At 41.3% G+C, this 12,732-nt stretch overlaps 1 protein-coding gene across 1 annotated transcript in view; it reads right to left on the bottom strand.

The window, feature by feature from the left end:
• Positions 1 to 2,480: 2,480 nt before the first annotated feature.
• The window catches only part of LOC308280630 (uncharacterized protein), a gene marked incomplete at both ends in the record, with an annotated part of 43,578 nt that continues 33,326 nt past the window's right edge, over positions 2,481 to 12,732 (bottom strand). Inside the window, 6 exons of the mRNA XM_080754959.1 lie at positions 2,481 to 2,766; positions 3,551 to 3,758; positions 5,427 to 5,551; positions 6,556 to 6,592; positions 7,535 to 7,723; positions 10,189 to 10,307. Coding sequence (XP_080611085.1) covers positions 2,481 to 2,766; positions 3,551 to 3,758; positions 5,427 to 5,551; positions 6,556 to 6,592; positions 7,535 to 7,723; positions 10,189 to 10,307 — 964 coding nt within the window. The remainder of the gene's footprint in view (positions 2,767 to 3,550; positions 3,759 to 5,426; positions 5,552 to 6,555; positions 6,593 to 7,534; positions 7,724 to 10,188; positions 10,308 to 12,732) is intronic.

Raw genomic sequence — 12,732 nt, 5'->3', positions numbered from 1 at the left:
TTTTATTATTCACAAAATAGTTCAAACATACAGAAACCAAAATAGTGAATTTATTCTGGATGTCATAACAAAGGCAGTTATAGGCTCTCACTCGAATCCTCCAAGGGAAGTGTCCACATTCAGCTATAATAGATCTAGTTGAGCTTGTAGATCTGCTATTTTAAGCAAAGGTATTTGGTGTAAAGGGAAACATTTATGTGGTCTATTAAAGATCCCAGGAGGACTCAGGTCAGTGGTGGTAAAATACAAATTTCTTAATAATGAATTGCTTTTTAGCTATTTTCTAAGTACTCAAAGCATTTTACAATGGTTCATTCATTCATATTGTATGTTGGGAAATGAAGCGGCAAGCAGCGGACGACAGCGTCCTCACTTCACACCAATGGTGGCAAGCTACCACAGACCGACTCAATGTGGGGTTCAGTGTCTTGCCCATGGACACTTCCACATGTGGACAGGAGGAGCCGGATTCGAACCGCCGACCCACGGATCATCTTAAGTTAAAGTATCAACACTGCAATGTAGAAATACCGTATTAACATGTAAAAGTAAAAAAAAAAAAAAAAAGTTATGTTGGTAGAAAGGGGGCCTCTGTGGACTGATGTTCTCACTAGGCCACAGTGAGACCAGAGTCCTCCTCGCCTGACGAGAAGATGTGGGAGAGGTAGTACTTCTCTGGCGGGGAGTCCGTGTCTGTGTCTCCTGCCTCTTTCAGATGATCCTCCAACTTGGGGAGAACATTCTCTTGCAGGAAATCGATGATCTCTACAGGAGGTAGGATGAAGAGAAGAGGAAATTCGACTGTTCAGTTGAGAGGTGTAATAAGTATGTGCAAATGTAGGCCACACACTGTACGATATAGGCTGCAAAGCACCTCATAAAGTTGAACCACCAAAAACGGTGAAGACGTGAGTGCATAAAGTGTATACTGACCAGGGTAAGACAACTCAGACCACCTGGGGACAGATGTAACCTTGAGTCTGTGGAAACTCTTCTGGAGGTAACGGTCATTCACTTCACTGGAAAATAATACTTCACATCAATACTACAGTGCATAGTACTACAATACACTGCATATTAATACTAAAACATGAAATACTGCCTAGAATTACACAACACCACTTCAGTCCCTGCCTCCCCTACATAATATGTTGTTGCTGTCGGGCAGAAACTCTCATCTCAATATTCAAACTTTGTTTTGAAAAAAAAAAAAAAAATATATATATATATATATATATATATATATATATATATATATATATATATATACACAATTTTCCCCAGGAGTTTACTGGAGACTATCAGGACCAAACTTCCGGGTTTAACAACAGACATACAAGCTCACGTCGCGCCGCAGATGCAACCCGTTGTGAGCTTGTAAATCGGCGGCGGAAGATCGGTGCAGACGTCTGCGCAATGCATTATGGGGCGTCGTGGATATATTTTTTTTTCCATAAATGAATAACTACTAAGGCCTACTTGATCATACTACAGAATCACACAAAATAAAGGCATCAAAAGTAGAAGATCTGCAAGTAACAGGTTTTAGCTTGCGGATCTGGATTCTCTCAAAACAGAAAATCGGCGGCAGCGCCTGTATTGTGTACTGTATGTATTTACTGGGTCAGTGAACGAGTTAAGTTACCCAATAGTGAAGCCGACCTCATCCCAGTCGATGAGAGCTGGATCCTCTACGTCCATGTTGTACAACCTAGAAGATAAATCATATATGTTTAGTGCAGCATTGTTAGCATCGTCACGATCATCATCTTGTTTCTGTTACCACCGCGCTCTGCCTCTTCTGGTGCGTTGTCCAAATATTTATTTTATTTCCTCATTATACCTTATGTCACAAACGCTTCGGCTATCCAGAATTACTCAGTGACACTGACTGCCACACAACATGCAAGCTCAGAACCTACTAGCAAATACTGTGTAGTTGGTACATACTTTGCACCATGTCAGCTAATGATCATAATATAGGCTGCTTTATACTGGTTAAGGGTCATTCACACCAGGCAAGATACAAAAAAAAATAACGTTCTCAATTTTTTATCTTGCCCGGTGGGAATGACCTTAAGTCGAGTGTCAAGAAACACATCACAATGTGATGGGAGACATCTCCATGGTAACAAACCCAATGCTGCCAGCTAGTTTGAGTACAATAATGAAAATATGGCCACTTTAACTCTCTTTAACAGTTAAGTTCAAAAGACTCCAATGAATGAGTGTGAGGTTGGAGTAGCCTGGTGCAGTGTGAGGTTGGAGTAGCCTGGTGCAGTGTGAGGTTGGAGTAGCCTGGTGCAGTGTGAGGTTGGTGTAGCCTAGTGCAGTGTGAGGTTGGTGTAGCCTGGTGCAGTGTGAGGTTGGTGTAGCCTGGTGCAGTGTGAGGTTGGAGTAGCCTGGTGCAGTGTGAGGTTGGAGTAGCCTGGTGCAGTGTGAGGTTGGTGTAGCCTGGTGCAGTGTGAGGTTGGAGTAGCCTAGTGCAGTGTGAGGTTGGAGTAGCCTAGTGCAGTGTGAGGTTGGAGTAGCCTGGTGCAGTGTGAGGTTGGTGTAGCCTGGTGCAGTGTGAGGTTGGTGTAGCCTGGTGCAGTGTGAGGTTGGAGTAGCCTGGTGCAGTGTGAGGTTGGTGTAGCCTGGTGCAGTGTGAGGTTGGAGTAGCCTAGTGCAGTGTGAGGTTGGTGTAGCCTGGTGCAGTGTGAGGTTAGAGTAGCCTGGTGCAGTGTGAGGTTGGAGTAGCCTGGTGCAGTGTGAGGTTGGAGTAGCCTGGTGCAGTGTGAGGTTGGAGTAGCCTAGTGCAGTGTGAGGTTGGTGTAGCCTGGTGCAGTGTGAGGTTGGAGTAGCCTGGTGCAGTGTGAGGTTAGAGTAGCCTGGTGCAGTGTGAGGTTGGTGTAGCCTGGTGCAGTGTGAGGTTGGTGTAGCCTGGTGCAGTGTGAGGTTGGAGTAGCCTAGTGCAGTGTGAGGTTGGTGGTATTCAGATGGCCATACACGTTAATGAGCTTGACTTTAGCCCGGATGGCTTTCACTCCTCCACTGAATGCTGGACATTGGTCAGAAGCCATCTTCCTTGTTAATATTTTAGACCTGGGGAGACAGACAGATGGGATAATGTGAGACAGACAGACCAATGCTAACTGGATAGTAGTCTCGTGTATCCAGCCCTACTTTTTCACTCTACTCTTTGCACTATATTTTCGTCCATGCCTTACCCCTCATCCCTAAAATTCTTTGCCTTTTTTTTTTTTACTATTTTGAAAAACATTTTAAAATACTTCAAATAGCCGATCTACATCGAAACGTTGTGAGCTTGTAGATCAGCTATTTGAAATATTTAAAAATAGTAAAAAAAAAAGGCAAAGAAGTTTAGGGATAAGGGGACGAAAATAGGGCCCCAAATCTTGGAAAATGTTCAAGGCAAGCCCACAACGTGTCGCAACGTTGCAGCCTTGTAGATGTTCTATTTTTGGTGAATGCCCCCCCCCCCCCCAATAATGAAGATGGCAGGGCTCAAGCCGTTACACAACTCATTTTTAAATAATTGTTAACTGACCATTTCTCTCTGCACTGAGTCCAGCATCGTGTCTGGACCTTCTTGCTGAGTCTTGTCCAGGGCAGGTTCTTAAACAGCTGCCCACTGGTCAGCCAGGGACCTGAAGCAGAGCCCGTCTGGTGTGGACCCACCCGCCTCTTCAGTATAGGCCGGATGGCCTTCTTCAGCCTCTCCTCCTCGTCACTCTCCCAGACACCATGCTTCTCAGCTGATACAGACAAATAGAAAGGGACAAGACAGCTGTACGCATTAATAACATTTTTTATTTTTATTTTTTTTTACGACCAAGCAGATTAATTATCTATATTAAACTCAATGAGTGCCAATCACGAGATATCTCGGGATATATCATCGCATCCCATAGTGCCAATCACGAGATATCTCGTGATTAAAAAAAAAAAGAAGAAAAAAAAATTTTTTTGAAATTTTTTTTTTTGAATTTTTTTTTTTGGACCCCATCAAATCTAGTGAACATGATTTCAATCGCGATTTTGCATGTTCCACCCCCATACAACCCCATCTAACATACAGGGCGGCCATGTTTGTTTACATAACATGTAAAACATAATGGCTATTATCTCAAGAATGCCTGAACGGATTTCCAATCGGATTTTTTTGTTTGAAAGCTGTGAACAAACTGCACAAATCCACTCCAATGCAATCCAGGATTGCATTGGATTTTTTTAGAGCTCATTCTTCTCTGTTTTTTTCCCATGCATGAGGTGTGCAAGGTTTAATCATGGCTAAGTTGACGAAAATAAGGCTTTTAAAATGCTTGGTAGCCAATAGCTAACTTCAAGCTAACTTCATCCTCTTCCTGTACATGCACAAAGGTGTTCAGGCAAGTCATGGCTGCAGGGCTTCTGCATATACCAGCATATCTCTATGGGATTGTCTATGGCACTCTGGGCACCCTCTAGTGGTGAAAGGGTGGCATTAAATGAGTTAACATTACATAGGTGTGTTGTTGTATACAATATGAGTTTTTTTTAAATATATTTATGGGGCCTTTATAGATAGATATACAGTAGACTGACAGGAAATTGAGAGAGAGATAGGGGGGTGACACGCAGTAAAGGTCGGAGGGATCGGGATAATAACTCAACTACTTTAATGGGGTCTCCAAAAATAATCCCTCAAAATATGGGGTCGTGCTAGAAAAAGGTTTGAGAACCCCTGCCTTAACGCTATGTCACCCGCAGGAAAGGCTGTGCACCCTCTCGTCTGTAGTAAAAAAATAAAAGATACCGCTACACACCAAAACAAAGATGGCTTTAGGGGCTTTCAATATCTTACACATTTCTGTGTCTTTGTTTTGATGAGTAGCGAAAGTGTATTTTTTATTCTTACTGAGCCTGGGCTACCATGGCTGTGAGCGCCCAAAGTGACAAAAACTTTTAAAAATGTTTTACTTAAGGAGTCAGCTTAGGTGGTTCGGGCATCTAGTACGGATGCCCCTCGAGCGCCTTCCTAGGAAGGTCCTCGATGCACGTCCCACTGGGAGGAGACCCCGTGGCAGACCAAAGACCAGATGGAAGGATTATATCTCCAAACTGGCTTGGGAACGCCTCGGTATACTCCCTGAGGGAGTGGAGGAAGTTGCTCGGGATAAGGAAATCTGGAGGTCTCAGTTGGAACTGTTAACCCCGCGACCCGATTCCGGATAAGCGGTTGAAGATGGATGGATGGATGGATAGTTTAGAGAAGCCAATCATTTGTTTACCCTACGTTTTCCTACCTGGTTTAGTGGTTATGCCAATTGATTCCTCCCCACACACATTTCTGTGTTGTCACTGTTGTGTGTGGTGTGTGTGTGTGTGTGTGTGTGTGTGTGTGTGTGTGTGTGTGTGTGTGTGTGTGTGCGTTGTGTCATTACCGATGTGAGCGAATCGTTTCTGCAGAGCGTAAACACTCCGGTTCATGCTCTTTGAGATCTCTCGCCAGTTGTTACCATGGCGAGTTTGGAGCCTCTGCAGCATGTGAACTTCCTCCTCGTCAAACCTTTCATGGCAATGGAAACAGAGCAATAGAAAATAAAAGATCCTTCCATTAGGGCCATAGCTAGTAAGAGAGCTGAGAGAGAGAGAGACAGTGTAGGTGAGAGAGACAATAGGACAGCAGAGAGACAGACAGTGTGAGAAAAAGACAGAAAATAGTGTAGGAGACAGCAGGGGCTTATATGGGGGAGATTTATAGACTTGTAAGAACACAATGTAATGCAAATATATACATGATATATATTTAATATATATAATGACTAAGATGGTGTATATTGTTGCTGTTTGGCAGAAAACCTCCATATTTAAACTTAAACGTTGAAGTAAGGAAAATAGCCCCTCTACAAAATACAATACATCACAACACATTGTAGCCACGATTTGTTTTGTCTCTCCGCAGCACAGTCTGGAAATGATTCTGTTGACTCGTATTTCTGAATGTCCGTTGTGACGTAACGAGGTCGTTACTGATTGGGTGTTGTTCCAACGAATCAGAGTAGGGTTAAGGTTAGCTACGTCATCATTTGTCCCGCCCCGCACCACAGACCAATCGGAAGCCGCGGTGGCTGGAAAGCCACGTACTACTGTATGTCCCATCTCCCCCTGGAGATACGAGGCTTTCCAGACTGTGATGCGGAGAAATAAAACAAATTGTGGAACGGAGCGAACAGGCTGGCACCCAGGCTAGGCACATTGTGAGCTTGTGATTGTGTCTTTTCACTATTTAATTATTATTATTATTATTATTAGTTAACGTGGTTAAGTGTGTCTGTAAAATATGAAAAGTATTAAAACGAGCTAGTGACTAAATAATAACTACAATGGATCCTTTGGAATACAGTTCCTGTAGAAAGAAAAATGAGTCACAGAGCTACAGTTACAGTGGTTCTGTGAGATGGAGAGTATTGTCATTAAATTGTTCTTGTTCAGCACTTTGGTTGGATCTTGGTCGTTGGATATGTGCCATATGAATAAACTTTGATTGAAATGACGGAGATGACCTCTGACCTGCCCAAGTGGTTGAGCTCGTCAATCATCTTCTTGGCTAGGGTATAAACATGAAAACATGACCTGTAAAGACCCTCCGCTGGAGAGAGAGAGAGAGAGAGAGAGAGAGAGACAAAGTCAAATATCTCATGTCTGAAAGTGTATTGATAATGTTTAGGTATTATCATTCTAAAGGTCCATTCCCACTGGGCCAGATACAGATAAAAAAATATCTGTGACAGATATTTTGTATCTGTTTATCTGGCCCAGTGGTAAAGGGCCTTAAACCTTATGTTGCTGCTGTTCAACTTTGAGCCTGGGGTCCCTATTTTAGGCCTGTCATTATAGGTATAACTTTTCTAAAATAATAAAACATTGTGAAAATAGCAGATCTGAAAGGCAAATTGTCTCGAAGCGTCACTTCGAGCCGGGTTCCTTAATGAAAAGTCACTTCAAGGGAGCTTCAAGGGAGCTACAGTGTGAGGTCCTGTCTGAAAATAGCAGATCTACAAGCTCATAGCTCTGAGCTTGTAGATTCGCTATTTTCACATGTGTCTTAACTCATTTGCTGCCCTTTAAAAATTGCCACTTTGAGGCTGAACTGCCAAATTCTCCATAGACTTCTGTGTAATTTATAGTGCACGGATCATGCGCGCCCATGCACAGATCATGCACCATATGTGTGCACGCCACGCCGTTCACAGCTTTAAAAAAAAAAAAAAAAAAAAAAACGTTCGCGATTTCGATCATGCGTAGTAATAGGAAGTTAAAAAGAAATTCAAATTCAAATTCGGCCCCAACTCCGTAAACTCGAGCTTTGCGGCGTCAAACAACGGGAATAACTCGGGAAACTTGTGATAGAGCAGTCAATGAGACAAGGCATATATGGCTTAAGTGGTTAAACATTTTTCATGTGATAAAGGTGGATATAAAGACAGTGATTTAACTATTAAATGTACCGAATGTCTGTCGACAGTGATACTTGTTGTAAGCATCTTACCTATCCTCTGCATGAAGCTGTACTGGATTCGGAGCTTCTTTATGCCTTTAGCCCGCTCATGGTTGGTCCGTTGGGGGAAGAACAGGTCCTGCGCTGAGGAGATGCCGGTCAGAACCAAGAGGTCATTGATATTCCTCCTGATCAGCTGCTTCTCCGCAACCGTGCACCTTCCCCTTCGCAAAGAGATCCCTGTGGAGGAGGAGGTGGGTGTGTGGTGGGGATGGATTGGGGTGGAAAAAGAAAGAAGAGCCATTTACAGATTTGGTTATTTATTAAGGGTGTAACGATACATTTAAATACGATACGCATCACGATACATGGTTGACGATAAGATACATGGACGATAGTGGTTCATGTCAATAGTGCAGGGTTTTAAAGGGAACATTTATTATTATGGATATAAATAAATAAACACTTTCATTCTCTAGCAAATACAAGGACATTACATTTCAACACATACATGTATGGACAAATCCGTACCTTGACATGAACACACAGATTGCACGCATTTATCGATAGACCAAGAGTAGCTATATGGAATGGAAAAGTAATCAGAACTCCTTTTTTAATTTTTCTTCTTAAAATTGCTAAATACAAGTCAGATTGATTGATTGATTGATTGAAGAATTTATTAGAAGTTTGCAATAGAAAAAAGTACAGTTTCATGACAGTACAAATCACTGGTACAAGGTCAACTAAAAGGAGATCCTAGAAAGCCGAGGCTTATTTCCACAGGAACCACACTTTAAGTATCTCATATAACATTGAAAGACAGACGGATAGAACATAGTACTTTATCTAGGATAATATCAGTTTCAAAAGCATAACATCAAATACAAAAGGCAGAATACAAAGAAAAGGGGGGGGGGAGCATGGGGGCTTAGTCTATTTACAAGTCACGGGTAGCTGCTGTCTGAAGGTGACTTTTCATACCAATTTTGAAGGAGGCTAGGGATTTGCTCTCCTTTAGGGCTTGTGGAAGGGCGTTCCACATGTTGATGGTATAGCAGGAGAACAAGTTAGCGCCTTGTTTAGTGTTAAATCTACACTGATGATGATTAGTGGAGCTGCCTCTGGTGTTATGATCGTGAACATCCTTGACCTTTAAGAAGTAGTTTGTCAGGTACATGGGAATCTTGGAGGTGTAGTGTATCTTGTACACCAGGCCCATTGCAAGATGCTGTACTCTGTCAGCTACTTTGAGCCACCCCACGCTTTCGTGGTGATGCTCGGTAAGGTGGGTCAGAGGAGGGAGACCAAGCACAACCCTAATTAGTTTGTTTTGGGCTGTTTGGAGCTTTAGCTTTAAGGCAGCTGGGGCGTCGCGATACCAGACAAGGACTCCGTAATCAATGAGGGGCCCAATAAGAGCACCTCCTAGTGTCTTTCGGGATTTAATATTGATCAGCGGGGCAACTCTTTGCAAGAAGCGAATTCGTTGATTGACTTTATTGATTACCTTGGTGGTCATTTTTTCACTGGATACTGTGGATAGGTTAGCCTCCAGGATGCAACCCAGGTAGCAGATGTGGTTTTTTCTTTCTATCACAGTGTCACCTACTTTAATTGTGAAGTTCTCAACTAGGCTAAGTTTCTGACTAGATCCAAAGAGGATACATTCAGTTTTGCCTAGGTGAATTGAGAGTCTGTTGTCATTGAGCCAGGTGCAGAAGTACTTCTTCAATAGATTTGATCATTTGCATTGTAAAACGATACGATACAAAGCCAAACGGTACGATATTTAGCTGTTTGATTATCGATATAGTAGATCGTTGCAAATTAAAATCGATTTTTCGGTTCAGTTACTATATGGTTACACTGCCATTATTTATCATTCCAGAGTGACTTGATTATAGGGCATAGCAGTTTGCAGCCATATTGTGGTTCCACAAATTAAAAGCCCATTAATTTTTTCCCACAGAGATTTCTGAAAATGATATATAATAATATAATAACATATGAATTATTTCAACAGTACATTTGGCTCATGTTAATCACATTTACTAACTACTTGGTTCAAGGTTTACGTTTCTTTATCGTTATGCCTTAGGAGTAAAATATATTTTAGTTTGGCTCCTCTGACATTGTGGGGGAAATTTGAACCTATGACTGACTATGTCCCATTCCAGCCTTCTGGACATCAGAACATTGGTTCCAATTTGCTCCAATAGTCCTTTTTCACGTGCTAGACCAGCGGCCAAAGGGTGGCGGCCTACTGCCAACGCTAAGTAGTCGGGTCGATTCCCGACAAGTACAGCTGATTTGGGGAGGGGGTCAATTTAGCTCAATGTGGGAAGAGTCTCAATGTCAAATCTTCAGTTTTTAAGTTACCCCGCAGGCCGCAGCTTAAGTTGTTTCAAGTGACCCCCTGGTCAATGGATTAACAGAATGTTTGCAGCACAGACAGCAACTGGATTTCCGTTCAAATCACAACTAGTAACCGAATTTTCTGAAAGTTGGCAATTTGGTGTCAGTAGTTTAGTTCAGCTGTCAATAGTCTGTAAATCAATAGTTTTCCTTTCAGTAGTTTGTGTCCCCGGTTTACTTTTTCTTTAGTCTCTGTCTTTGCTTTGCTTTAAGTTAGTTATTAGTAATTGTTGTCTGTCAGTGTTCTGTGTCAGTAGTTTGTATCTGTCAGTTTTCTGTGTCAGTACCTTGTTTCTTGAACTCTCGGAAACGGTGCAGGTCATATTTAAGGAGTCTTTTGATCACTATGCGAGATCTGACGCCAGGGTAATATTCCAGGACTTCCTTCACATCCGGGTCATTTAATCTAGACAGTAGAGACATAGAGAAGAATTATAGCAATACAAACACAATATTCATATTAATAATAACTGATATGTTCAGTTTATTGGCCAACATGTTCACATACTGTTCAGGGCATTTTGTCTTGGTGCATTGCTCTGACACAAAACTTAATTATTTGCAGTAAACAAATCAAAAAGTACAAAATATAAGCGTAAGACATAAGTTAAAAAATATATATATTATATATATTTAAGTGTAAGTATAAAAAATAGGAAAATCAGGAACATTACCAAAACAGTTACATTTCATGGTTTCAAATAAAAAAATAACAAAAAGTAGCAGATCTATAAGCTCAAAACGTGTCGCTTTGTACCGCACTTTGAGCTTGCAGATCTGCTACTTTTGATGCGTTCGTGTGATAGCCCACACGGAAAGAACTTATATGTTCATATATGGAAGATATATGAACATATATGGAAGATATATGTTCATATATGCACCATATATGTCATAATCAGCCTCATATATGTAGATAAGACAGCCATATATGTAACATATATGTCACTTATATGTTGGAATCTGGTCCATATATGTAACAGAAATGGCCCTTATATGTTGGCATTGGTTCATATATGTCACTTATATGTTGGAATCTGGTCCATATATGTAACAGAAATGGCCCTTATATGTTGGCATTGGTTCATATATGTAGATAAGACAGACATATATGTCACAAATATGTTAGCATCAGGTCCATATATGTTACAAAAATGGCTCTTATATGTTGGCATAATGCCTCATTCAGGTCCATATATGTAGATATGTAGGACATATTTTCACCATATATAGCTTATTATATTGGCATACATTCCACATTCATGGTCCAGCTATGTGCAGAATTATGTGGATAAAAATATCACTTATAGCCCATATTGGCTTTCAGGTTCATAGCATTGCATGTGAAGACATGCTTCACCTAGTCCACATGCACATCTAGATTCATACATTAACCTTGACACTGTTACACACTATATACTGTAAAGCTGCTATATCCACCGTCATTTCACATTTAGGTTAATATATTTAAATGATGCATATATTATGTAAAAAGTATTGACCACATGCAGTTCAGTTCAGTTTTATTGCAGATATTAAACAAATATATTACATATATACAACAAAGTAGTAACATGTTTAATAGGTTGACAGTGCTTTAACAGTGCATATAAGCTGAGGATCCCCTTGGAACCCTTTCAACTCAAGTGGACAGTGGCCAATTCTGTGTACCATAAATGAACTGCTGTACATTAACATTTTATAATTTCATACTTGTGAAAATGTGTTGTCCCTGCTGTTTGTAAGGCAGCTATGTAGAAGATAACTTAAGAAAATAAAAATAAAATACAGAAATAGAAAAAAGAATGAATTAAAAAGGTCAAGGTCAACTTAATTAAAACCCATGAAAGAAATGAAAAAAAAAGAAGAAAATCTATGCATACCGTTTTATTTTCTGCCCCAAGAGATCCCAGTACATTTTATTTACCCAGCCGGCAAAGCTTAGGTTAAGCCCCGGGAATCGACACCAATTGTTTGAGTCGAAAATATATATATTTTTATATCACCAGTTAGCCTACTACTGCGGTGCACTGCTGGACTGGTGTCATGTACTTCTAATTGAGAGAGGTAGTAATTGGCGAACATTTATGTATTGTCTCGCACCAGCGTAGGGATGAAAGTGAGACGGAACGGCCAGAACCGCAGCTTCATTAAAACATTCGGACTCGGGGCTGTGTTCTGCTAAGAGGAGTAGCACGCTGTCAAAATCCCATATTAAATAACCTGCCACAGCACAAACGCTCGTCCACGAAGTAAACAATCTTCTAAAGTCAAATAAACATACACAAGTGTAGGCTACTAGTTACATTCTGAATTGTTCCAGTGTTGTAATCCTGTTTCGCTGTGTTTGAGTCCATGACCGAAAACAGTGTGTATTCAACTCATCTTAATGTATTATTGTATTATGTTGAAGTGGTTTAAAGCAACACTTTTTTTACACAAAGCAGACTATAAAACGATCCGTCGACGCGTCGGAATGAACCCCTCGAGTCGAGTCGACTCGACTTTTGCAAAAATCCTGAGTCAAAGACAGTCCTAGACCATTACCGTAAATTCACTGAATGAGTAATTTCAAAGGTTTTGCCCACCAGTAGTGAGCATGGTCAGACTACCCCCACATTGCGCCCTGTCTCCTATCTCACTAGGAATCAAAGTCAGCTCTACAAACGCTTGGAATGTCTGCCTGCAGTCATCCGTCTCCCGCACGTTGCCATTGTCATGGACCAGAGTGCAGAGGAGGATGCACAGGATGGGGTAATCTGAACCCCCTCCCACCAGACAGCGAGCCTCCCTCCCTGGATGGAGCGTTGCACTCCCTTAGAGCTTTAGAT

This window comes from Nannobrachium achirus (assembly GCF_963921795.1).
Source record: "Nannobrachium achirus genome assembly, contig: SCAFFOLD_213, whole genome shotgun sequence".
In the NCBI taxonomy this organism is placed as follows: Eukaryota; Metazoa; Chordata; class Actinopteri; order Myctophiformes; family Myctophidae; genus Nannobrachium; species Nannobrachium achirus.
The sequence above is the reverse complement of the archived record's forward strand: the minus strand, read 5'-3'. Positions and strand labels throughout refer to the sequence as shown.